This window comes from Embiotoca jacksoni, unplaced genomic scaffold (assembly GCF_022577435.1).
Source record: "Embiotoca jacksoni isolate LCO1_2020_lvr unplaced genomic scaffold, fEmbJac1.0.p SCAF_13, whole genome shotgun sequence".
Lineage (NCBI taxonomy): Eukaryota > Metazoa > Chordata > Actinopteri > Embiotocidae > Embiotoca > Embiotoca jacksoni.
The window spans coordinates 8,675,384-8,703,221 of NW_027185263.1; the positions used below are offsets into that span (position 1 = coordinate 8,675,384).

Consider the following 27,838-nt stretch of genomic DNA (forward strand, 5'->3'; position numbering starts at 1 on the left):
CAGCTCTTCTCTGTTTTCGCTAATCCTCAAATCCTTTCGATGACACACGCACACACACATTTTCACTCCTCCCCTCGACATGACTAGTGCTCTCCGAATTAAAATATAATTCTGCACACCAGTATCCAATACCTACGTCTTCTTGTAAGAGATCCATGACAATATTTTTCTGAAATCAGCACCCACACACATCATGGTCCTTTGACAGTTTTGGATCTTAACTCACAAACCGTCTGCACACAAATTTCCAATTACCTGTGGGAAATGAAAAGTTGTCATGGGGCTGGTATGCATATGTTAGCCTGGTATCTATGTCATGTACTGTAGGGCAACAATAACACTAGATATTGAAAGTCAAAGCAGACAATCTGTTCTTGCTCTGAAATAAGGGTGATAGATGTCTTTGTATCAATTGAATTGTAAGTGCTTATAAAATATCTTCCTCTTTACCACATTGTTTTGCAATGTGACCTTGTCGAATACTAAAAACACTGTTCTATTAAATCCCATTCTCATCTTTCATTGTTACTATTTGAGCAGGATTAAATGTGAAAGATGCGCAGGCCATGTGACTTTGAAATATGTCCCATCCTCTATTTTCAAATATGGCACTCGTGAATCCCATTATGCTGTTGTAGAAGCACCAAAAAGAAATAGGAAATTCCATCAGTTGTTTCTTCCTCTGAAGTTTGGGCTTTAGCATGTTTGTCTGCCCCCTGCTCATCCTACACCGGATGTTCTATATGTTGGTGGTCTTGGCACTTGACTCCGAGGTCATTGGTTCCTTCCCTCCTTCATTCCTCCTCCATTCAACTTGTTGTTCATCATGTCCTTCCCTCTAAAATACTTTCCCTCTTATCAAGACTGTGTGGCAGAGCCAGCTACATGTCTCCCCTTGGTCTCAGTAGGTTGACCCGAGAGTATAAATCAAAGCGTCAGTCTGAAGATAAACTGTCAGCAGAGACTAAACTGTGGCAGGGCAGAGCAGGGAAAGTTGAACCATGAAAGTCAGCCTTAATATTCAACCCTTAACATGTACTGTATGTTTGATGGGGAACCAATCCAACAATATAAGTCGTATTTTGGAAGAAAATACTTCCCCAAGCAATAATTCAGTGCCCATCTACGACCGTCAATCAGTAAAGTGGTGTTCGGTGTCCACATAAACTCAGGATTCTGCTGACTGCTAAGGATGGCAGGCATGTTTCAACAAGCCGAAATGTCGAATCAGGACTCCGCTCATGGATCCACGCTGACCTGCAAGTCAACACTTCAAACAGGACATCCAATGGTGTCAAGCAGACGGCAGCTGAGCAGCATCCCGGGCCAGTCTGATCGCTGTGTCTGGCATTCCTGGAATAACACGGGGAATAACTCAGAGCTCAGAATGAAATTCCCAAAACTCTTAACCCGTCAGAGGAGTGAAAGCGACTCCCAAAGAGAGACAGCTCAGATGGTGGAGCACTTTCACTTCTGCTCGTCAGGCTGACTGGAGCTTGTCAACTGCTGAGTGCACTCCTCTTTATCTCAGTTCGTCAAGCAATAGTCACATATTACTCATGTTGTGATTTATTCACCCATTTGTGCAGTCAAAGGAAAACATGCCTTGGATTCCTGTATTGTGCTGTGTCTTTCCTGCACGGTCCTGTGGACAACTGACATCTTAAATAGTATAATCATAAATTCCCAATGCTACAATATAAAATTCCAAAAGTTTACTAAATTCAGCTCCATAAATGTGAGAATTTTCTGCATGCATTCTATTTCCCATCATTGTAAATTGCATCGGCTACCTCGTGGTTGTTTGCAGCAAAGACAAAAATAGCTGTTTGGAAATTTTGCTTTCCGTTTTGGTGACTTCATTGGTAGGAGGGCAAATTATTAAGTCGGTTGCAAAGGAAGCCCAACATATCTGTTATGAGTTAGGACAGCTGCTTCGAGGTCAGATTTGTGTCTGAATGACCTGAGATACTATGGAAAGCTTTCCCTGGCAGCACAACTCGGTTACAAGTTGTGTGCATGTATGTGTGGTATGACTGAGTGTTATTAGTAGCCACTGTATCAAGGGGATTGAAAGAGATCCTTGTTTGGGTGAGTGGGTGGGTTTGTGTGGTGGGGAATATGAAGGTTTGGTGTGTGTGTGTGTGTGTGTGTGTGTGTGTGTGTGTGTGTAAGAGAGAGAGAGAGAGAGAAAGAGAGAGTCTCACACTTGGGGAGGGGGGGAGAGGGGCGCCTCTCACATCTGGCTCGCTTTGTCAGCCTCATATGCAGAAGTTATGTTGATTCCTGCACCTACAAACGACTGTTGATGGGTCAGTCAGGGGGCAGACGAGGACAGAAATGCTGGATCGGTGATCGGTGTATCTTTTACGGGGTCAAATCCTGTCAGTAGGACCTCATCCGCCTCCGCTGGTGCAGGGAAGGTGACGCAGCCCGAGAGGAGCCGTATAGGCTAAACCAGGTGAAGCGGTGACGACTATTGCGGCAGCCAGACGCAGCAGCCGGAGCGCGCTGTCCGAGCCGGGGCTATTCGCTGTGGAATAAGGGCGCTGGAGAATAATCTCGTGTTGAGGTTTTTAGTCGGGGAAATATGCGTCCGGCTGCACCGCAATGACAACCCATCGAAAGTCTGCCAAGCTACAGCTGCGGCGGTCGATCAGTGAGCAGCTGCGGGACTCCACGTCCAAGGCTTGGGATCTGCTGTGGAGAAATGTCCGGGAGAGACGGCTTGCAGGTCAGACAGCCAAAAATGGAAGTGAGACTTATTTTAATGCGCAGAATGCAGTACTGTATACCCTCATAGATAAACTGGATAGGCCGAACAGCAACATGAGTAATGAACTGCTACCGTGAGACAGCCATAGTTTTTTTTTTTTTTTAAATTAAACATCTCATTCTGAAAATGGATTTCTGACTACATATTTGTCTGTCTCGCTGTTGGAGGTAATCATTTTCTAAATAATTTGATTTATCTCTACATAGCCATGGCCATTTCGCCCAATAATATGAGAAGGATATCGAAGACCAAAGTTTATCTTAGTCTATGCTGCATATAGCCTCATATTCCTCTAGCGTCATGCGCAGCGCGCCCTGATTATTTTGGGAAGGTCATTGTCAAATTTAGTGCTGAAAACAGCAGAGGCATGTACTGTGGACAAGGAGTCCAGCAGGGGTTTCAGATGCCAATCATTCAGTGTTTGTTGTTCAAATCCGGGTACTGGTTTACTTAACTATTTTATTTATTTATTTATTTGTGATGTTAACAATTTGGATTTCGGGTTTCATAATCTAAATATCAATATGGAGTCAGATTTGCGCGCCAATGCGCCAGGTTTGGAGGGTCAGTCGGTTTGCCGTGTATTTACTGTGGCCTGGATGCATAGAGTTACTGTAGACGTATCTCTCTTCCTCAGCTGTGCGTCAGAGAGAGGAAAAGGAGAAAAGTGCTGAGAAGGGGGAGAGCTGCAGCTGTGTCTTCGGGTTTAATGTAATTACCGAGATGTGCGCCTCTTAAGCAAATTAAGCGAACATTCCCACATTCACAACGACTCAAACCACCACAGACCACGATATCGGTGCAAGCCAATGTGCCTGTCAGGCGTATTCAAGTGCAGAGTTGTGATGGATTACATGCGTGACCAGCAAACGGCCACTGAGGCGTTGTTAAAGATCATAATCAACATCGCACCAGAGAAAACAATGATGACTGCTGCTTTCATGATTTTTCATACACAAATAATGAGAGGAATATCAGTCAAATAGAGCATCAGAGAACACCTGCTGCCCCAGTAATCCTTTCCCCCCTTTATTTCTCACTCACTCCATCCTGCCTTCCAGCCAGAACCCAAAAGCCCCCCAAACCCACCGCCCATCCTCCTCCTGTTTCCACCACTACCCCTCCTCCTCCATCTCATCCTACTGCTTAACCCATCAGCTCAAAGGCATACAGTTCACATCTGTCTGGATCAGATTTGGAGATGGGGAATCCTTAAAATGTGCACATCTGGCCTTACAGTTATTCTGGAATTTGGCAGTGCTTTTTCCACTCTATGAATTAGTCAGGACAGTGGAATATCACGAGAGTCAAACGTTGGTCAAAAGCTTTACACATAAAATGTTTTTCGTTTATTTGTGGCTGTTTTGAACAGGACAACTATGAATGAGCCAGAGTTTCCAGACAAAACTGATTTTATTTTGATGTCCCAACACCAGAAAATCGAATTCAATAGCAAATACACAGGTGCAAAAACACACAAAAACTTCATTTACAAAATATATATATATATATGCAGTCCAAATATAACCTCGATATAGCATCAGTGAAGCTGCGGATGCAAAAAAAAGGCCATATTTGCGGCTGTAATCATAGTTTTGATACATTAATGAACAGATCTCTATTTGAATGCAGAAATGGGGGCTAAATCATTATTAGCCAGTAGCTGATGGGTTCTGAGATTGGTCCTGAACTGACTGAATGTTAAAGTGAATTTAATTGTGTTCATGGTCTCTCTCAATCATCTGTGTGATTGTGTGAAAACTGAGAGCGCACAACAACACCTGGATTTGGTTGTATTTCCACAGATCTTTGAGTTAGCGGGTGAGGGTCGAGTCTCCCCTTGCGTGTGAGATTTGCGGGTCTTCGTGCCCTTGGTGTGTGTGTGTTTGTTTGTTTGTTATTGCAGATAAAGGGATTTACTCATACACAAAGCTTTATCTTAAGTAATCTCTTTCAAACTGGGCATTATTCTCACTGTACTGGATACTGTGCAGTCAGTTTGCCACCTCAGGCTCCTGGAACTGTCTCTCCCTGCTGTAATGAAAATGCTGTTAGCTGTGAGTAAAACTAAATGAATACATAGTTGAATTATATCCAGGTATTGAATGTCTCAGGGCTTCCTGGTGTTCAAAGTGAATGTCTTGTTAGTGACTCTGAATCCATTTAAAGATAATCAGCAGCCTCTTTTTTACCTGAATACATCATCTCAAGGCTCTATTAATTAACAACAGCACTTCTTCCTAATACAACATCACAATAGTCAAGATGCAGCTGCATGTCTTTGATACAAAATTAAGAGATGTGCGCTTATTTTAACTTTTCAGTTTTATGACTGAATTTAAAATTGAATTTATATTTTTGTGGCTTTTTTTTTTTTTTTTTTTTTTGCCCCAAGTCACACTTTACATTTGTATCTCGTCTGAGGTCATGTGGAGCCTCAGATGCTCTCGGGCACAGAGTCTTCTGGGTTTGAGTCCATAGGTTAAAGATTAATGGTGACTTATTTTTTACAGTCAGAGTCCTGAAGTTTGGAAAAACACTGACTGAGAATTTCAGAGTGTTTACATTAGTATCATTCTTTAAGCCACTTAAACCCCCATAAAGGGCTGAAAAGGACACATTCAAATCTGTAATCTCACCTATGTTACTGTATGTTGGGTAGTATTCGGTGATTTAGTTTATGTTTTACATCCTATATTAGAGGCAAATGTTTGGGTCATGATAAGATCGTGATAGACACAAACTTAACAGTTCAACTGTTTCCCTTTGACAACACACATGCATACATTATTTGATTCATCTTCACTATCACATTAGTGCAGCTGATTCTTCAGTCTCTTCTGTAGCATGAGCAGTTTCTGTCCGGTCTCGGCCTGCCGTAACTGAGAGAGAAAGATAGACATTATATGACTGACTGCTTACTACAGCCTCGCCCAAAGCCAGTCCAGTTACACCACATCTTTTTCGCTCACTATTACATTACTATACAAGTCTCCTGTGCCTTGGACCAGTTGGAAAGCGTTCTCCGTGTGCCACACAGTGTTTTAGGTTTATTTTCCTTCCTCAGTTCATCTCGAGTAACATAAGCCATTTCTTCAGAGAAAAAGTGTGAAGTTTAGTTGTGATAATATTCTCCCAGATATCCTCAAGAGGGCAGTGTTATCAAATCCAATCACAGATTTTATGTTTTACAACTTTCAGGTGTGTGTGTGTGTGTGTGTGTGTGTGTGTGTGTGTGTGTGTGTGTGTGTGTGTGTGTGACTGCTGACCTTAAATCGACTTTGCTATTACCTACTCTCTTATCCCCTGCCTATTATCCCACCCCCCACTCTAAAATGAATTTAAATGACCGCCTACATCCCCAAGTCCTGGTAAATCACTATTCTGAAAAAGTGGGTCAAAGTATGACTTCTCTCCTCCTTCCTCCACTCGCTGCACTCTAACTTGGTTATTTTATAGCGACATTCAGTTGCACATTTCAGACATCCGTATTGCTCACTACGACTTCTTTCTGACAGATTTCTTTGGACGTATTGCTATCCGGGAGGCTGAGCAGGGAATGTGGGGGATGTTTGTATCTGTGCTGGATCAGTTATGTTGAATGTCATGTGGTTTGAACTTGATGATGTGGATTCAGAGAACATTTCTCAATGGCATTACAGTCCAACTCAGCACCAATAACAATAGCTTTGCTCCTACACACATTCCTCGGCGCTCTCTCACACACCCACATGCTCTCCATTGTTCTGCCCCTTCCCATTTGGGATATGGCTGTCGAGATTGTCTTTTTTTTTTTCCCAGGCCTATGCCCACTCTGATCACATCAACCATCATAGATATGCCCTTCTCACACAGACATATTCACATACACCTGGGGCATGTACCAAATTGTGTCTTTGGCAGAGCTTCAGGAAGCGGGGCAGTGGTCCCTGAGCGCCTGAGCAGCCATTGGCTGCTGGTCATATGACCACAGGAAAGACTTTGTGGAAGCAACAGTTTATGAGTTTGTCTTCCTCCCGACTCAATTTCACAATTTCAGCCGAGAGGTTGGACTGTATGTGTGCGCGGGGAGGCGAAGGTCTGTCATCCGAGTCAGGTGCTGTGATGAAGCCTCTGTGTTTGTTCGAATGCGGTGAGTTGGAGGGAGGAGGCGACCGGGCGTGGAGCTGATTTGGCTTCCAGTGAGGGCATGTTAGAGACAGGAATTCACAAGGAGTGCTCACACGACAGCTCATCAGGGAGAGAGTGAAGAAGACTCAGAGGTTAGTTGGATGTTATGTTATGGAGGCTGTGGACAGCACTATGACCGGCATGGAGGATGTGGATGCTGCAGTGAGTGCAGACACCGTGGCCACCTCAGCACACTGTGAAGGTGCAGACAGAGCAATTTATACAGGGAGTGAGGAGACCGTAAACAACAATGTGGACGGTGCAAATGCAGCAGGAACTGCCAAAGATGAGGATGTTACCGGCGGTGTAGTTATTGGAAATGTTACACACACAACGAGGGACGACGTAGAGAGTGCTGACACTATCTGCACCGAGGACAGCGCGGACAGTGCCGATCTCACAGACAGTATGAATATGGACATTATGGACAGCATGGATCAAAGTGCCAAGGGCAACAGTAATGACTGCGAGAATGACGGTGACAGCACCAGTGAGAGAACCTGTCTGGAAGCCATGACACCTGACGGGAAGGACTACTACCTGAGGCTGGGGGACACCCCTCGACGGCGCTCAGCCCTGCGTCTCTCGCGCATCATAGCCCGCCAGCAGCTGCTGCGGAGGCTGGCAAAAGGTAGACACAGAGAGCGTTGTGGCAAAGTAATAATGAGTTCATCAGTTATTTTTGGAATTTCAGTGAGAAGTTTGATTTCTGATGGATTTTATAACATTTGTGATCTGAATTTTAGGATGAGTTTGATGAATCTCTCAGGGAAATGAGACATTATGTACTTTTAATTAGTTTATGGAATTTTTCCACATTTTTTAAAAGAGGGTGAGGAAACATTTGATTTTTGTAGCCTGGGTCATGTGAATTTCCCTCTCGCTTGCTTTTCTCCTCTGGATGAACTCGTCAGATAAAACACGGGATTGAAGCCTGCTGTCTTCCTTGTTTACATGTATTTGATCTGTTCCACAGAGTTTTACACCACTATGTATAGGCATGGCTTTTAGCAGGTACGCTTCTTCCCTGCTTTTTAATAATCCTTTATTGTCAAGAGCACTTTAGATCACGAGTACTCCGACTTCTTTCTGGATGTATCAGACGAACATATGGCGCCACTTCTTCTTCTCCAAAGATGTCTTTCATATGTAAATCTAATAGAAGTCATAACAAACCCTTCAGGCCTTTTGTGTTATTGTTTTTATCTGTGTTCCTCCTAAGCAACTGGTTACTTCCTCAACTTCCTGTCACATGACTCATGCTTCCCAGGGAGTAAGCCGAACATCCATCGGAACAATGTTGGGTACTTGCTGCTGTTATGTGAGTTCGTTGTAGAAGAGGAGTTCTTCTTCTTTGTACTTTAAGGGGCTTCCAGGTGCATTGTTGGTACTCTTACGACACATCAGCCAGTGTGTTTGCGTTACTTCTTGTTCCTGTGACACATGTACGTTCTAAAGAAGGAGCACAAACGTGTTAAGTCTTGTGTTAGGTGTCACCCCCCCCACCCCCGATGATAAATACAAAAAAAAGTGACACACAGTATGTTTGAAGGAGAAAAAAGAAGATATGACAGGAATGAGGACGCAAGTTTATGCCTGTGCTGGTTGATGGTATGACTTCTTTAACTTTCACTCCTGACGTCTTTTGTACACAATATTCTCTTCTCACCCCTTTCAAAGAACACACACACACACACACACACACGCACACACACACACACACACAAACACGCTCCCGCCACTCCTGTTGCATTCCTCTCCTCAGCTGCTGGTAGACTGCGAGACAGCCTGAAATAAAAAAAAAAAAAAGAACTCAGTGACCTAACCAAACCGAAATCTGAATCTGATACTCCTTGAAAGCAATATTTTTTGTATTCATATTTCTAAGTATAATTAGATTTATAAATACACATGACTTATGCTCAATCGTTGCTGGCAAAAGGGATTAGAGATGACACTTACAAACGGACACCTTGCACCCCCTCTCATGGAACCACAGCCTGAAGCCATTGAATAATCTGATTTGATTTAAATGCACTGCTTTAACACCCTCTGCTGGAGAAAAAGCATCACAACCAAACCCACAACTTGTTGACCCTCAGTCCTCTTGTCTCATCCTATCTCGTCCTATTAATCCAATCTGTTCACACTCGCCATAACCTCAGTGCTTTTAATCATTATGGTCAGCTGCTAACTCACAGCTGTCCTTCCATTCCTGTATTGTATACCCCGGGGCGGTCCGCACTTTACAGCCCTCAGTCAGAGAAGCATGGCAGACTGTGCCCGGACCTGCACCGATTTCATGCCAGTATTGATTCTGTCTTACAGTACATTCCTGAGGGCTCGACATCATCGCAGATGAACCACACGAGGCAGGACAGACATGTTCCTCCTCAACGTCTCTCCCTCCCTTCCTTCCTCCCTCCCTCTTTCTCTCTCCCATCCCTCCTCCTCTGTCTTCTTCACTGCTTTTTTTGACCTTTAAACATTAAGGACTAAGTGCTTTTGCATATGTGGGAATTTGGCTGCTTGCCAGGGTGTGTGTGTGTGTGTGTGTGTGTGTAGTGTTCTATCCATTATCTGTGCTGTTTATCTCTTGCAGTTATTAATCTGATTTTAACCAAAGGGATCTCTCTTTATAAACAACATTTAAATAGAACTTTGTATATGATAAACTAAATGCTCTTTAGCTCCTCTCTCTCTTACTGCTCATTATCCATCAGTGTGCCTCGCTCTAACAATTATCCCAGCTGAGTCCCACTGACATGTTCAGCCCAGGAACTTCCTGCTGCTGTTCTTAGCTCACATGTCGCTGTGGACGCATGGGAAATTCAGGGCAGGAAATGATGTCACTCAAGGCAGTTCAGGGTCCTTGAGACCCAGCAGTAGGCAGACACTGTGAAAAGGTTCTCCAAAAGTCAAGTTTACTGGCGTCGGATAAAAGGCAGGAAATGAAAGGTAGAAGGAAGAAAGGCAAACTTTCATTAAACAAAAAGGATGTGGGGACATTGGGGTGCTTGTCTTATGTGTGTTACATAACATTGCTGGCACCCTAGTTATGTAAGGAATTACCTTACAACCCCTTTGTCCCACACATAGGCACCCACATTCACACAGCAACATGCAGTCAAAGGCGCGCGCGCGCGCGCACACACACACACACACACACACACACACACACACACACACACACACACACACACACACACACACCATCTGTCCACATTCTCTGCTGTTGTTCTTGCTTGCCGCATGTTGTCATATATTCCCCACAGCAGGAATCTAGTGACATGAAATAGACTGGAGGAAAAGCACAGTGGGCAGCTTGGATTAGCTCTGTCTGACTGTGTGCATTGAGGTGTTTAGTGTCCCACCAATAACATGTTTGTGTACTAATTAATCTCTTGATTAAATTCTGCGCTTATGAAAAGAAGTGCTTTGTTCCCACACTGACAGGAGCTTTGCCACTTGTCTCTATGCACAAACAAAAAGGCGCATTGCCAATTACACATGCACTAACACTGAAATGAATAATGCCATTTTGTGCTTTTTAACCCCTTCCATCCTGGAGGACTCTGTATGAAAGAACAGGTCGTTTCTGTTCTGTTAAAAAGACAACTGGAGCCATTTTTTTGAAGGTTGCCAAGCGTGACACATTCAGTGAAGAGGCCGCCTTTTACTGCTGTGGCAAAAATGGATGTAGCCTTTTTTGTGCTTCATTTCTGTTGCTTCAAATTTGCTTGAGTTCCCGTCAAGCCCTTTTAGAACAGGTTCAATACCATCAGAGTTTACAGACACTAACTTTTTTACTCTCTAATTTAAAGTTTTTATAGGCAGTTAAAAATGTGTTTTTCTAAAATACCTGTATATCTATGTGCTGTCACTTTTAGCAAACATTATTCATGCAGCAATATTTAAAGGACTCAAATAAACGACAGCACCAGTGTTCATTAAAATGATGGAACATGTCAATTGTGCAACACTGCTGTTGTCTTAATTTGTTAATGGACAACAATGCAGGTCTGAGACTTAAAGGACAATGCAAGATTTCCTGTTTCCTTTCCTCCACTCTCTCTGCACAGTTTTTCTTTTACCTAGTTTCTATAAAAGAGTCAATCATTCTTAAAATCCCACATTCAGTGAGTAAACGGCTAGTGTGGTATGTCCTCCTCCCTGTGGTTTTCCCACAGGGTCTGTCTATCTCATCTGCCTTCCCCACCCCAGCTGTCTGACTGTCTCATCGTTTTTGCATTCTCTGACTCACTGGAGGCAACATCTGGATTGTTCTAAATGTCTGCGCTCGTGTGTGTAATGCATTTGTGTGCGTGCACACTGCATTCTCCCACACATTGTTCTGGTTTGTTACAGTGAGGCAGAGGTCAAAGTCTCCTTGCTCGCCAGCCACTAAGTTGAGCTGACGTGAAGTTAGCGCCCAGTTGTCAGTCTGCGACCTCGGGGTCTGGCTGATGCAAACGCCAGCAGAAATTAGCCATTTCCTCCGTGGACGTGATGGAGCAACAGTGGTTCTGGTTAATGACAAAGATGTGCAGCTTCATGTAGGGGCAAAGTGGGAGAAAGGATGAGGAGGGTTCAGTGAAAGAAGCAAAGGAGACTGATGGACGAAGGAAAGTGTGCGAGGGAGTATTTTTGTTTCGAGAAAGATTGTGAGGGGGAGAATATAATACAGGTTAAGAGCAAGAAAAGTGTACAGAGGCAAAGCGGAGGTGAGAAAAGAGAGGAATTTCTTATTTCAGTAAACTTAAAGACCAAGTGAAAGAAATAAGGAGAAGATGACATGTAGGTGAAGAAAGAAAATAACACAATTAATAAGAAAGAAAGAAACTAAACAAGTGTGACAAGAAGAATTCTTCATGAAGCAGGGAGAGCTGTAAAAATAGAGAGATATTGTATGTATAGATGAAAGTGCGAGAGAGGAGGTTGAGAAGAAAATTAGAGGGAATAGAAAACCTGCATGGGGCAGGCTGGAAGAGGGAGGCAGAGTTGTAAACAGAAGGGCTGGAGAGGCAGCAAGGAGGAAAGTACAGAATCGTTGCCACTTGATAGAAAGTAGCGGATGGATGTGCCACGGGATGGAGAGGAAACTCCAGTCTGAGCAAAGGAGAGAGACATAGAAGCATGTCACTGCCCGCACCATGAGAGCTTCGAGTAAGTTTTTTAAATTTCTCACCCCGCGAGCTTCTCACTGGAATTTCTCTCTCTCCAGTCTATTTTCAGAGAGAATAGTTTTCATGATCTACCCTCGCATTGCTTCACATGTGATTTAGCGAGAGGAGTTATGCAGAGAATGCTGGGAGAGGGATGTAATTGCTGGATTGTGGTGACAGGATCATTTCCTCTGACCGTTCTCATCTCTGATGGTGAAGACGGAGGCTTTTTTTTATTGCCCCGCTGAACTTTATCCTCTCTGTTTCTGTGGTGTCTTTCCCATTTGGTGCCAGCACCTCTGAATGAGTGAAGGAGACAAGTGAGAGTGAATGAGTGAATGAGTGGGGCCATGACAGAGGTATGAGACAAGATCAGTGACACAGGAACAAAACTGCTGCTGTCGCAGTGACATTATTACATTATAATAACTTTGTGTGGAGGTTTATATTAATGTGAACTCTTACACTTGTCATTTAGCATTTCTTTTATTCATATTTTGTCCTGTAATGGCCTTTCCATCCTTTACTATGTACAGTTTATGTAATTAGTTTAGTCTTTTAAATTATTTTTTTTTTACATATACCTGCATTTGTGCATAATGTCTTGGTGTGTCTTTTACACTGCTGGTAAAAGCCAAGTCATTCAAATGTCTTTGTCAGCACAAAGAACGGCTGCAGAGCGGTTTTAATAAGTGTCTGCTCATAAAGAAAACACACACACACACACACACGTGCACATTTTAGAGCTGCCAGTTTAGCCGTGTGTGCAATACATATGCTAGTGGAAAAAAGTAGTAAAACAAATGCCTGTAAAACGTCTCGTGGTGCTGGCAGCAGCACCTAATGGGGTGCGGTGCCATGTGTAAGGCCCGCTGCATTTATGCATTAACAGCTGAAATCTGACTGTCAGTGTTTACGTGAGTGGATACCATTCGTAAGTTTGGTACATCATGCTAAACTGGGTTTCCTTTTTGGTCTCAAGACAACGTGCGGCCTTCTCGGGCTCATGTCCAGCTTTTCTGATCTCATCATTCCAGCAAATTCCCAGAGAAAAATTTGATTCTCGAAGAGGGGCTTCCCCAACTAAAAATACTGATGAATAATACAATGTGATGCTCTCTATACCTGTCTTTGACTTGATTTGTGTGTGTTTATATTTTTGCATTAAATAATTAGGACTATCAGGATGGGATATTTTTCCACTGTAATTCTCAGAGGAAAATTCCCATAATTATGGACGCTCTTAGAAATATTTTGCAAAATCATAAAAACTTTTTTAAACCAGATGTTTTTTCATCCCTCTAAATCACATTTATGTCTCATAGTAATGGTAATGTATAGAACATGTTCTCATACAAAGGAATAAATGCCAGAAAAAAACTGTATGATCAACTGATCAACATGTTAATCTGCCAATACAATTTATTTTTTTTTGCTTTGCAGAGATTGAGGCTAAGGAGGCTTGTGATTGGCTTAGAGCAGCGGGATTTCCACAGTACGCCCAACTCTATGAAGGTAACACTCAAACACACACACACACACACACACACACACACACACACACACACACACACACACACACACACACACACACACACAGTAGCCGAAGTCCAGCTTCAAACCGCAGCTGCCTTGTTTCACACAAAGACCTCCTCCTTCAAATGTCTCCTTTTGTTTACTCCCTTGTTACTTTTCTCTCTTCCTTATTTTTCCATAATCTCTGTTTCCCTCTCTCTCTCTTTTTCTACCATCCCTTCTTCTCCATCGTCTTCTAGGCTGCTGCAATCTATTTCTAGTCTTCAGTTCCTGTCCAGAGGGAGGGGTCATGGGAAAGGCCTTGTTATCACTGCTGGGACTCTCAGAGCTTTTCTTTCTCTCTTTTCTTTTCCACCTTTCTCCTTGTATCCTGGCCTCAGCTCACCCACCACTGTTTCTTCCAGTCACCTGCCCATCAAAGCCCGTCATTTGTCAATTTCTTTCTTTCTTTTTTGCCTTTCATCCATTCTTTCCTCCTTCCTTCTTTCTTACACCCTCCCACCTCTTTGGAAAACCTACAGGCGTTTATTTATGATGATCATCGGGTCTCATACAGTTGAGGCACAAACAGGAAATGGCCCCAGTAATCTAAGAAGTAGCTCTTAAAATCCAGCAGTCCTCCGTTTAGCAGCGCACACATACTCAAACACACACACACACTCTTGCCTCGCTGAGAAATGCTGTGAGCTCCAGTAATGTCGGGTTGTGGATGCCGGGCTCTGGGACTCTGCGGTTGCTCCTGGGGCGCACATGATGCCTGCAGCCTGCCACCGCACACAAAGACTCACTTAAATAAAACGCTCTAGTCATTTTAGCGTCGGCATTGTGTGGGATTCAAGTTATTTTGGGGGTTGAAAGTGTGTGTGTGTGTGTGTGTGTGTGTGTGCGTGCGTGCGTGCGTGCGTGTGTGCGTGCGTGCGTGCTTTCGGCAAGCTTAAGATCCAACTGACAAGTGCTAACAGTGGCAGCAGCAGCTGTGCCATACTTCACAGACTTCATTAACAGTTAACCAGCATGGAAAACTGCTGTCTCCTGTCGTCTGTCAGTCATTAACCAACAAACCTCATTCTCTCTTGCTCACAGATTCCCTGTTTCCAATTGATATTTCCTCCGTGAAAAGGGACCACGACTTTTTGGACCGGGATCTTGTGGAGCCTCTGTGTCGGTACGGACACATACGTATTTTACACTTACACACCCTCTCATACACATGCACGGCTCGTTTCTCATTCACTTCAGCCCCCATCTGACAACAGTAAAATCACAGATTCCTTTTCTAGTCCTCCTGTGTCAGTACTCCAACTTGTCCCTGCGGTGATAACCACTACTCATTAGATGTCTGACCCCGACCCCTAATGAACTCCCCATCCACGCCCAGACACCCAGGGCTTTGATCTGGTCACTTCCCATCCCCTCTGCCATGCTCTGATCTCCCATTCAAAGAGGAGAGACCCTCAGGGGGCAAAATAGGGGTGTGTGAATGGGTGAGGGTGTGGGGGAAGGAGTGAGGGGATGCCAGTTTATACCAGCAGATGGCTTTGAGTGTGTTATAAGTCTCTCTGCACACCTCTATGATCTCTCGTTTTTACATACCCTTTTCCTTTTTCATTGAATTTTTCCTTGCTTGCTTCAGCATATATTCTCCCTCTCAATCCCCCCTATCTTTCTTTGCTGTTCCCTCCTCCCGTCTCTCCAAGGTCTATGGCAGAGGAGGGTGTGGTAATTACAGCATTAGTGATTCCTGACAGCTACATTGCGAGAAAATACACATCAGATCCCCTGAGAACTGTGTCAAGAGCTATAAAACACACTCGTAATGTGCTGTCTAAATTTTAAATTACAAAGTCAAGCTTGCAATGATACATACAAAGTTGTTGGTATTTTTGTGGCAGATATGTAGCAACAAGCAATCTTTTATCTGCCTAATTGATGGTACAGAGAAAGTTAACAGTGAACAAAGGAGGATTTCCTACTGTGTTGTTAAAGGGTTGCAATCTCTGAAAGGGCAGAGGTCATGAGCCCCAAAACATCTTTTTAGTGAACCCATGTTGAAAAGGCACCAACACAAACACCGCCCTCCTAACAAGCCGCTCTTCACATCCCTGAATGCAGAAGGTGGAGACGGTGGGTGGGGAAGCAGGCTCTCCTCAGGAGGGCGGACGGTGGGGGGGAAACGGGTGGCAGATGAAGAGAGGAAGGAGAAAAGTGGAGGGGAGGAGCTGCATGTGTTTCAGGGGGAGAGGCACTTACCAAGGATGAGGATCAGCTCCAGAGGAGTGATGCCAGGGAGGGAAAGGAAGGAAGAAAGATGAAAGGAGGGAGGAAGTGTGGACGAGAAGCATATAGACAGTGTGCAATGAGAAGAGTCAGGAGAGAAGATCAAAGAAGGAAATGAAGAGGCATGTCTGAGAGTGATCAGAGTCAGGAAGAAATGGAGAAAGTGGTAGTGAAAGGTAAGATAAGAGGGTGAAAGTGAGCAGGGTTACATTGCAGGAGGAAAGCTGAAATAGACAACATCAGACAAAACATATCCAGTCTACCAGCTTTAGCATGGGACTGTGTGTGTGTGTGTGTTTCAGACGTCTAAACACTCTGAACAAGTGTGCCTCCATGAAACTGGATGTCAGCCACCCCAAGAAGAAAGTAAGTCAATACTTTTTTTTTTTTTTTAATCTGTTTTTGTTTTAATTATACAAGAATACAGAACATTTAGCTAAGTTTCAGAAATTAGCACGTTTCTGTAGAAGATTTTGGGCCTTGGTTTTTGCTCATCACTTCCTATATGCAACCACAATGTGTGGATCTGGTCCTCTTCCAGGGAAACTCGAGTGTCTTTAAGTACCTTTAAGTGCAGCATTTGTTGCTTTCAGTCAATGTACTGAAACTTATTTTGAGTTTAACTCAAAGCAGTGCTTATGATGATGATTTCCATTGAAGAGACTTTCATTGCACGACAGTGTTCTTGATTTTTCTCAAGACACTTAAAACTAAAAGTGAAACTTAAAATCAATCAAACATGATCTATTGCAGTTTTTGAAAATATTGGAGCTGTAATAGTTCCCATGTCCCTCCGCAGAGTGATGACTCTGATGAAGATGACCCGCTGGCGATCAGTAAACGGTGGACGTTCGAGTGGAGCAGCCGACGCTGGTCTCGTCTACAAGACTTTCTCTTGGACAGCACCAATGAGAGCAGCCCAACAGGTCAGGGGGAGGGTCTGCACAGCACAGTGAGCAGCGAGAGTGTGCTGACAGACCTGAGCGAGCAGGAGATCACAGAGATCTCCTCGCTCCACAGTGAGGACTCCACCTCTGCCATGCCTGACTCCCTATCTATGGCATCCCTCTCTGCTTCCTATCAGCCACCCAGGGAACTCCCACACTACAACTCCCTGCCAATCAAGAGCAGCCGCCATGGCCAAGGAGGGCGGAGTAAAGCCAAAGAGTTTTTGCGTCGAATGGAAATCATGCGCACTTGGGGGCCGTCGACGAGGCGGAAAAGCTCAAGTCACAGGCCACCGCTGGTCATCAGTGGGCCAATGTTGCAGGGGGAGGAGCCTCAGGCACTGCAGATGCTCCAGTGTACTCCCATCAGCCAATTAGAGCACAGACCTAAACACAACCACCAAACTGATGATGATGATACTTGCTGCGACTCCCTTAGCAAGGATTGTAAAGACCAGTCCACATTGAGTGTGAGCCCCATCGATGAGACCGTGGTGCCCAGTGCGAAAGAGCCTGAGTGTACAAAACCCCGCACTGCCAGCAAGAGAAGCAGCATGTATCTGGAGGATATGGAGCTGCCTTCTCAGGGTAAGAGGACTGAAGGTCAGAGCCAGTTTGGCAGAAACCAGTTCCACTCATATGAAAACCTCCTCATTCACATCCCCAAAGACCATAAACCAGGCACCTTTCCAAAAGCCCTGTCCATAGAGAGCCTGGTACCGTCCCCCAGTGACAGGAACAATAGTCCACAGACACAAAGCTCTCCACCTGACAATGACCTGGGTCAACCTTGGTCCAGTAAACCTTTGTCCAAACCCCCCTGTCCTGGAGCTCCACGGGGCAGCAGGGTGAGTGTCTATGACAACGTGCCGGGCTCCCACCTGTACGCCAGCACGGGAGACCTGCTCGATTTGGAGAAAGAGGACAACCTGTTCCCTCACCTCGATGACATCATTCAGCACGTCAGCGGTTTGCAGCAAATCGTGGACCACTGGAGCCGCAGTGTGCTGCCTGAGGGGGAAACAGGAGAGGGGGGCGAGGAAGGGGAGGGCAGGAACACTCCCAGTGAGGGTGAGAGAGATGGCGTCTCCTTAAACGACACCGATTCGACAGGGACCAGTCGGGAGAGGCGGGACTCTGGAGTCGGTGCCTCCCTGACAAGACCACGGTGAGTAGCAGCTCAGGCATTTAAAGGATCATTTTGGTTTATAACACCTCAGGTTTCTTTTTTTTTTTTTTTTTTTATATGGTTTTTGGCCCTAATTTTTATTGGTTCCACAGTAATCGCTGAGATCTTGGAAAATGCCGACACCACTGCAATGAAGCCCAACAAAAAACAAGTAGTCAGTCACGCAGGTTGTAAAGCAGCATACAACTTAACCTGATCATCTAGTTCACTTTGTTTATAGGTAAAACCAAAAGTGAGGGCAACCAACATATAAGTAGTAATCAATCAATGCAGAGGAAAACTGGGGGGAACCTGTAAGTCGATCCATAAACTGTAGTGCATGTTAAAAGATAGGTTTAACAATAGTTAGGTGCCCAAAAGAACAGTGAAAATGGTTGGCTGTAATAATTTCTTTTGTTCATACCAGCCATTGAGAGATCCATCTCGTCTTTCAGTGTACATAATGGGGGAAAAGAAACACTCCAGGTTGATCTCATGTTTGAACGAGGCTGCAGCAGTCTGTAGTCTGCGAGTACTTTCCAAAGTTACAGTCTTTTATTCCCCTCTGTGTTTCCTCCAGCTGCAGTGAAAAGTTTTGAAAAGTTTTGAAGATATGCATCTGATTCGTCTAGAATGAAATTGATTTCAACAAACCCCTTCAGGCCCAGTATGAAAATTATAAATAACTCCAGCAAACAATATATATATATATATATGGTGTATTCATAAAGTCCCACAATTTATTTTTAAAGACTGACTTATAATTGCGAACTTGTCCTTTAACAACAACATGAGTAATAGTTTTTCTGTCCGACTTCATGTTCTCCGCAAAACAAATCTGTCTAACCTGGAACTTTGTTAAAGTGACTGTTGTTTCCTCCACTTTTGGATTTTAATTATAATGTTATTCTTAAAAGCAAGTTCCCCAAAACTATAATAATAAGACCCAAAATAAACTAGACTTACATTTACATCGACTGAATCACCGTCTCTTCATTGTATACTGGTATTTTCTCCCCATCCCAGTCTACGGTGGCCCAGTTTCAGAACCTCTGATCACCTCAACCAGCCAGCGTCTTCCCTGCAGATCAGCAGCCAGTCGGCCGGCCAGCTCAGCCTGCTGCAGAAGTTTTCTTTGCTCCGCCTCACCGCCATCATGGAGAAATACTCAATGTCGAATAAACATGGCTGGACATGGTGGGAATACACACTTCTCACACTCGCATTAATATTATTCAACCCATAGGTTTCTCTCTTCTTCTCCATTGTGTGGCTATTACCCTGTATTTTATTCAGTCATTATAATTTGAAGAATTCGGAAGATGGAATATCCAAACCAGTGTCTGACCAAACCACGTAATACACCCTTTAGCCTACTACAGCATACTGAGTGAGTGTCACATTTTGCCTCGTGTGTTAAAAAAAAACACCTGGTTAATTATTAAAAAATAAATCCATGTCAATTTCTCGCACTTAAACCCCGGGCTCCTGGGTGTGATCCGTCCAACCACGCCTAACATACCTCCTTTGGACTTTAGCACTTTTGTAGTTCATCAAATGACCTCCGTCACTTCGACACCGGTCATATGTACGTGTACTTTTTAAGCCTCGGTGAGGCAAAACGTCGCACTGACATGGTATCTTCTAGTGGACTGACAAGTGTATTACCTGCTTTGGCGTCACAGACATGGAAAGTGTCTGAAACAATTTCGTTAACCTCTGGATCAGACCTCTCTCATCTTTGTACATTTTCCCGCTATATTTTTAAATACAAACAAATTAACCAACTATTTTCCGGGTTGTTATTACCTTATTTTTCCCAATGTTCTATGCCAACTCGGTGAGAAACAACTGTGCTATGGCCTCGTTTTTACTGCTGCCTTCACCTCAACAGTAGAGCTGAAACAGCAGGACCATATGCACAATCAACACCTTCATGTTTTAAATACCGTAACATCACTGGGTTTGTGCTTGCGCCAGTGTTGGAAAAAAGGGCTTCGATTCTCAGCCGCACTCCACACACAATCAGTCTCCGTGACCCGCAAACACAAACAGGTTCTTATGTTGTTAATGGCCAGTTATATTCATTTTTATTATCCCCAAGAGGGAAATTGTGTTGACCAGCATCTACATGAAGAGAGAGATAATGAAGGCACAGACCACTCTTTCTCCCACGCACTTCCCTAATTGTTTTCTGTGTATTGCTCCCAGGTCCGTGCCCAAGTTTATGAAGCGCATGAAGGTGCCAGACTACAAAGAGAAGAGTGTGTTTGGTGTTCCTCTCATCGTCCATGTCCAGCGCTGTGGTTTTCCACTCCCTCTGTGTTTACAACAGGCCCTCAGCCACCTCAGAACACATTGTCTGGACCAGGTTAGAAAACAAGACTGGATCACAGTCTGTACATTTCCTTCTCATGGTGGTTAGTTTCAATTTCAGACACGAGGCAGCTGACACACAGCTAATAGTTTATTTTCCATCCTTCATCCCTGGCTCCGCCCTTCCCTCCGCTGTTCTCCACTCAGGTGGGATTGTTCCGCAAGTCCGGCGTGAAGTCTCGCATTCAGGCTTTGAGGCAGCAGTGTGAGCTGTCCCCCGACTCTGTGAGCTACGAGGACCAGTCGGCGTACGACGTGGCCGACATGGTCAAGCAGTTCTTCAGAGACTTGCCTGAGCCTCTGCTAACAAGCAAGCTGGGTGAAACCTTCCTGCATATTTATCAGTGTAAGTCGACTCAGAGGATGTGAGCGTACATGGTTTTGATTGTCTAGCTCGCCTCGGTGAGAATACAAACAAACAAACAAACAAACAAATTTTGTGCGAGCTGTTTGTTCTTTTATTCAGGGTTTCAAATGATCACATATTTTCACAGGTAGTCTTGATTGATGTTGCCAGTCATTTTCTAGCTGTGTTCATGCAGAAAGTACACAACAAACAAAAGAGCAGCAATAATGTCTCACTGACATGAAATGACTGTTTGATACTTTTCATTTTTATCTGTTATGTGCTCAATCTACAGAACATTGTTCATCATGTTCAAAATCATTAAATATATCAATACATCAGACAAATTCAGCCAGATATATTGTATCAAATGTAGCTTTTAACTACTTCCTATTTAGGACCATTACTGTATCATTTGACCCATCATTCCTCCTCATTACTTTTCTCTTCAGACGTCCCAAATGAGCAGAAGCTGCAGGCTGTCAGAGCAGCCATTTTGCTGATGCCAGATGAAAACAGGGAGGTTCTGCAGACGTTGCTCTACTTCCTGCGTGATGTCACTTCCTTGGTGGAGGAGAACCAGATGACGCCAATGAACCTGGCCGTCTGTCTGGGACCGTCGCTCTTCCACCTCAGCATGCTGAAGAACGAGGCGCTGTCACCAAGGTGCGCATTAAACCCCAACAAGCGATGCAAAGGAGGAAAAAAAATTGCTTTTCATCACGTGAAATAAATTATAATATAGATTTTTCGCCGCATTATCTGTTACTCTTCTTTTTCTTTAACATTTTTATAAATTCATTACAATTTAAATAAAGGTGAATACTTCTTAAGCTTGAAGAAAAAATATCTGTGGGCTTCACAGATGCAGAACAGTGTCTTCTTTGACCTGCTAAATAGCTTCAACCTTGGTTTTTTTTGGTGCTGTTTGTGTTTTTTTTGTCTTGAAATAAATAAATATATATATATATATATATATATATATATATATATATGTATGTGACCAGCTATAGCACTGTTTGTAGCAGCAGCTGTATCAGTAAAACCACTTACTACCGCTGTCATGTGTTTCACTCTGATGATGTTTTGTTTTTATACACAAGAGTTCGGTTCCATACAAGTCTTCTGTATGTATGGCAACTAACTTATGAAGTTCTTGTGTGTAATTGTTTACACATTGCATATTCTGTGTAATCTCTATTCCTAAAGGTCAATCCAGAGGAAGTACACTACAGGCCGTCCCGATCAGAAAGACCTGAATGAGAACCTGGCCGCCACCCAGGGCCTGGCACACATGATCACTGAGTGCCAGCATCTCTTTCAGGTCAGGATCAAATACAACAGTATTCATAATAAGAAATAATGCATGACTTCATCTTTATGTATGACATCAACAGACTATCATGAAGCGGACTGATGTCTCCCCTGCTGCGTCGTTATTTTTCAAGGCAACGTTATTATTGTGTTTAATTAAAGCTCATTTCTAAAACGCATATCATCATTACTTTGAGACCTTGAGTCAGTGTGTACAATATGTACTGCTGCTGTCAGGGACGAAGAAAAACTCGATTACTTTGGATTTTTTTTAGATTATTTTGTTGTGAACAATATAAGGTGACCAGTGAGGGAGTAGAGGTAGAAAATACTGCATATTGGAATGTTGTTCTATACTTCAAACTACAATATTTGTACCAGCAGGAGCTTGGATGAAGTACTTTAAAATATCTGTGATCTCAATGCACATATGGCAACCAGTGAATCTGCTTTACTGCAAAGTCTATTTCCTGCTTTAGACATGGTAATATTTAGTCCTGTGCTGAACGCTGTGATGCACATTCTCTGGCTGTTCCCCAGATCCCAGAGGAAATGGTGACCCAGTCTCGCAACTCCTACATGGAGGCTGAGCTGTTGGTGCCCCCACTGGACGAGCTCTGCAAGGCTAATGAGGAAGAAGTGGATGAGGAAGAGGAAGAAGAGGATGAAGAAGGGTCCTATCACACACACCTAGAACGGCTGATCCAGAACCTGCTGAAAGAGGCCAAAGATAGGAGCAAAGGCTGGGTGTCCCGCTCAACTACTGACCACACAGAGCTGGCATTTAAAAAGGTGTGTTGTCGTTGAATTTCTGGAATACCGTGGGATGTCTAGAGAGTCAGGAAGAAAAGGAGAGAAAACAGGCAATATTAGAGTCTTTCTAAATATATGACACCAGATCAGAGCTACTGAATATGTAGGCTAACACACACATTATAATAAACATTGGCAGTTTTTAAGTCCTCCACAGAAAGTTCAGTTTTAGTGTTTTAACACTAGAAGTCGTGTGAGCTGAAAATACAATACTGCTTTGTATTAATTTCTGTGCATATAGATCCATATACACATACAAACTTGTGCAATTTAGAAAAATCATTTTAGCTGCTCTTTTGCACACACATACGATTTTACTCCCATGTTGTGTTTGTGTCTAAGGTGGGAGATGGTAACCCTCTAAGGCGGTGGCGAGTGAGTGTTGAGGTGTCAGCAACTCCCACTGAGGTGCTGCAGCGGCTGCTGAGAGAGCGTCCGCTGTGGCAGACCGAACTGCAGCAGGAGAAGGTTCTGGAGACACTGGACAAACAGACGGACGTGTATCAGTACTCCTGCTGCAGCATGGCACCTCAACCCAGCTGTGACTATGTGGTACTAAGGTGAGGGTTACTTCATTTAATTTCCATATTTTGTTTGTTTAGAAGTTGTTGTCTAGAGAATTTTGTATTCTTTAACTACATGGCATTTTAGGTTGCTGTATGCAAACACCGACGGATATAGAAAAAGAACAAACAGCTATATTCCTCACACTTTTATTTTGATCGCTGCTAAACACCTGCTCAAAACGTTCCCTAAAATATGGGAACATTTCTCAAAAACCAAACTGTATAAAATGTAGAGCTGCAACAGTTAGTTGTTAGTTAGTAAAGGAAGAACATGTATTAATTAAGTATTATTTTCACAGGAAAACATCATATATGATGGTTGCAGTGTCTAACTTATGAGAATTTGCTGCTTTAGTTGGTTTTGGCAAAAAAAGAAAATTAATGACATCATCTTGTGCTCCTGGACATTATGGTGGACATTTTTTGCTGCTTTCTGATATGTAATAGACCAACAATCTACTGAAAAAAAAAATCTGCAGATAAGACAATATGAAGCTGTTTGTTAGTTTTAATTTACCAAACAATATGCCACCTTCACACATTAAATGCCTGACTAAAATCACTGCTTTTCTCCTTTTGTCTCTCTGCCCGCTCAGATCGTGGCGTACAGACCTATGTAAAGGCTCCTGCGCACTGGTGTTTGTATCTGTTGAACACGACGACAGCCCACGCATGGGAGCAGTGAGGGGGGTTGTTCTGGAGTCACAGTACCTCCTCGAGCCCTGTGGGACAGGGAGGACCAGGCTCACACATATCTCCAGAGTGGACCTCAGGTGTGGGCGGACTTTAAGTGTTTTCATATTAACAGTTTCTTTTTTTTTTTTGTATCACCAATGCAACCATAAATGTGTGTTATGTGCTATTCTTGTTACAGGGGAAGATCTCCAGAATGGTACAACAAGGCCTTTGGTCACCTGTGTGTTAATGAAGCCCACAGGATCCGCTCCTCTTTTCTCCCTTTAGATCAGATGAGCCCTGAGGCCAAGATCTGAACCCCAAAGGGCAAGCTTTATCTTGGGTGATACTGCCACAGCAGCTGGGCCTGAGAACCGGTGACCCAGCAGGCTAAATTATCCAGGCAGAGGACTTTTTAGTGTCTTTTCATGATGCTGAGCCACAGTGAGCTTTACTCTCCCATACTGTACTGAGTTCACCCACACAGAAGGAAGGAGTACTCTTCGTCATTTTGTCAGGTGTCTTTAAACAACATATCAACACTTATTTATATCATAGATTATAATTTTCCGAGCCATATTTTAAACCACATAACCAGTGTTGGTTTCCAGTGCAGAATGTGAAGCAAGTAATTTGAGTTCTGTTTGACTACCCAGCGATGTTTCATGTAATTGGCTTGTAACAATGTGCATTATTGGAAGGCCGAAAACATAAAGTAGTTTTAGTATTTATTATTCTGCTTTATTCTTCCAAATCCTCATCTAATCAAATATCTTGCAAAACAAAGGTCAATTAAAACAGGTAGAACTAGCAGGCATGATCATGAGATGGTTACTTAAGTGGTTGGGTTTATGGTTAATCTGCAATACCTTAATTTTATAGCACTTTAACTGCTATTTTAAGAGTATACACCTGCAAATTAATCCTAAATATGATTGATATTGTAGTATGTACAATCAACAAATACATAAAAGTTACTCATAATTAAAGTACAAGAAATATTGACAATTTTGAGAAATCGATCTTAACTCCATCTCTTTCATGACCCACCAATAACAAATTTATTTGAAAATATGCACAACATTTAACATCAGCTACATTATAGAACATCACAGGCAAGTTTAGAAAAACAAAGTCACACAAACAACACCGACATCTGATGATCAAATCCCATCCCCAATTATGAACCAATTAATCTATTTGCTAACGAATGCAAACTGGACCGCTATGATCTACATCGGCTTTTTTGCTCCCTTTGTTAATCTGACATGTCCACATATATAGTATGCATTTATTATAAAGCATTCTACACATACTGTGAAGATGCAAAAACTTCTGTGTTCTAAAAAAATATTACAACCAGTATAATATGGATACATGTCAGCATTGTGTGGTGAAAAGTGCACAAGTTTCAGGAAAAATTAGTACATGAGGGATCTGAATCACAAAAAGGGGAAACACTCATCGGGTCCATAAATGTGCTTTGTATACATTGTGTTAGATATCATTGTTTAATTTAGTTCTCTGTCACTCTTTTCAGTGTTAATCTTATCTAAATAAAATGCCATTTTAAAGTTATTATTTTCATTATATCTATGTATATGATATTAATTGTTACTTTTTTGCTGTCATGTTATAATATGTCTAAGACATGTGACCATTTCACTGCTTCTGGGAAGCATGTTTAAAGTTGTGTGTGTGTGCGTGGTCGTGCCCATGTATGTGCATTTTAAACATATGTACAGCCTGTATTGTAAATATCTGCAACGCTTTCTGTGCCAGCAGATCCAACATCATACTTTTTCAGGGTCTTCCTATCATATTGATATGCTGAAATGTGAACTTTCCACACACCATCCTACTAAAGCAATAGCAGATTAGAGCTTGCTCTGCCATGGCGCCGCCTTGGCTTTTTTTGTTTTTGTTTTGGCTGTGGGCAGCGTTGCTATGGTGTTGCTATGATATAATATCTCGACAGTGCCACCGTAAACCTGCGTGGATGCCTTTTGCTGGGGAACAGTGTGGTGTGTGTGTGTGTGTGTGCGCGTGTGTGTGCGCGTGTGTGTGCGTGCGCGTGCGTGCGTGTGCGTGCGTGTGTGTGCGTGTGTGTGTGTGTGTGTGCGTGTGTGTGTGTGTGTGTGTGTGTGTGTGTGTGTGTGAATACGTGTGTGTGAGAGAGACAAAAAGGCAGACAAAGAGTGAATAACTCTGACGTGAGCACTCAACTGTGTGTGGAGAAGCTCCAAACCTAGCTGAGTAGCTAGGGTGATGCACCAGGGTGATATATGCTTGGTTATTTCTGACAAAGTGACAGAAAACGGAACAATTGTTTCTAATAAAAAAATAAAAAAATAAAAAAGAGAGAATAATAAAATCCAAAAGTTCAACAAAAATTGTCTTTTTTTGAGGTTTTTGAGTCTAATGTTAAATTTTTCGCAATGCAAAGTATATTAGCATGAATTACTGTAAATATATCATCTCATGTAATATTGCCCATGTTATATGTCCTTGTGTCCATTGAGTGGTGCTGTTGCTCCTCTGGAGTCTATAAATCCTAAAAGTATGCCACAGAAAATATTTTTAGATAACAGACTGAATGAAGAGTCATGGGGGTTCTCCCTGAGGACTTTTTCACTCCTCTCTCTTGTGTCCTTTCAAGTAATGGATGGACACTAAAACACCAATGCTCAGATCAATACTCAATCACATTTACCTACTTAGCCGTGTTAGATGGGGGACTCTCGCAGAGGACAATGAAGGTGTCTGAATACAGACGCTGCTCTCCCCAGCCTTCCATTTGAGACAATGTGTCTGTTAGACAACACAGAAACATTACTTTTAACTTCTACCTCATTTAACATCTCAGTGGTTTTATCTAGAAAGTAGGGCACGCAGCAACAGCTCCTGAATGTCAATGATCCTCCGCACAGTGGGTGTACTACTCCATGGGCTCTGACAAATGAGGAAGATCATGCTGCAAATTGCTCTATAAAAAGAAATTCAACTGACAAGGTGAATCAAGCATTTATTTTTCCATAAAGGCACATTATAACAGAGGTTTTTCTCATGCACTCACAGAGATCTAAGAAAATGTTGACTATGAAGATATGGACCATGCAAAAGTAAGACAATTTGACATGGTGGCTCTATATGTGAAGATGAAATGCAGACAGATTGATAACATCATCAATGTTCTTCCACACAGGATGACCCCGCAAAAGGATTTGATTGAGGGTGACCTCTTCTGGAGAAAACAGGAAGTGCATCTCCAGCTATTATATATCAATGAAATCTGTCATCTAGGTAACATTTTTAAGTTGTTGACTGTTTGTCCACATGTCCACAGTTTATCAGCTTAGTTTGATCATGTTAGGATATAGGTGCCTCGCCATGCAGAAATATAGGCTAAGACCCATGTTGCCTGGACATTTAGAGTCGTATTGTCTGATACTGTAGTGCAATATTAAAATGGTTTGTATAATTGGATTTTGGTAAAAATTATGCTGTCACTTTTGAAACTGCAGTTATAAAATGCTTTGTGGGATGTAAACAGAAAGTAGCCATGGTGTCCTCAGTTTGCCGTGGGATACAACTTGAACCCATGTTTTAGCCTTGATATTTCATTTCATTTTCCCAAATTAGCACAATTTCAAGTATGCCGAATGAGCAATTAGCAGTTCCCGTTTACAATGCTCTCATGGACATGGAG

At 42.9% G+C, this 27,838-nt stretch overlaps 1 protein-coding gene across 3 annotated transcripts; it reads left to right on the top strand.

Moving 5' to 3' along the window:
* Positions 1–2,272: 2,272 nt before the first annotated feature.
* On the top strand, positions 2,273–26,968 carry stard13a (StAR related lipid transfer domain containing 13a). 3 transcript variants are annotated; one of them, XM_069146247.1, is made up of 14 exons: positions 2,273–2,755; positions 13,555–13,626; positions 14,731–14,812; positions 16,227–16,290; positions 16,724–18,039; positions 19,066–19,236; positions 20,251–20,410; positions 20,563–20,761; positions 21,214–21,427; positions 21,971–22,085; positions 22,616–22,867; positions 23,231–23,448; positions 24,051–24,227; positions 24,329–26,968. In XM_069146247.1, exons 1-14 carry the CDS (start codon positions 2,611–2,613, stop codon positions 24,444–24,446), a joined length of 3,303 nt encoding a protein of 1,100 aa, XP_069002348.1. In that variant the 5' UTR covers positions 2,273–2,610; the 3' UTR covers positions 24,447–26,968. The 3 variants fall into 3 exon arrangements, with proteins under 3 accessions (XP_069002348.1, XP_069002349.1, XP_069002350.1); XM_069146248.1 differs by having other exon boundaries at positions 2,273–2,734; XM_069146249.1 differs by lacking the exon at positions 2,273–2,755 and adding an exon at positions 11,319–12,112.
* The last annotated feature ends 870 nt before the right edge of the window (positions 26,969–27,838 follow it).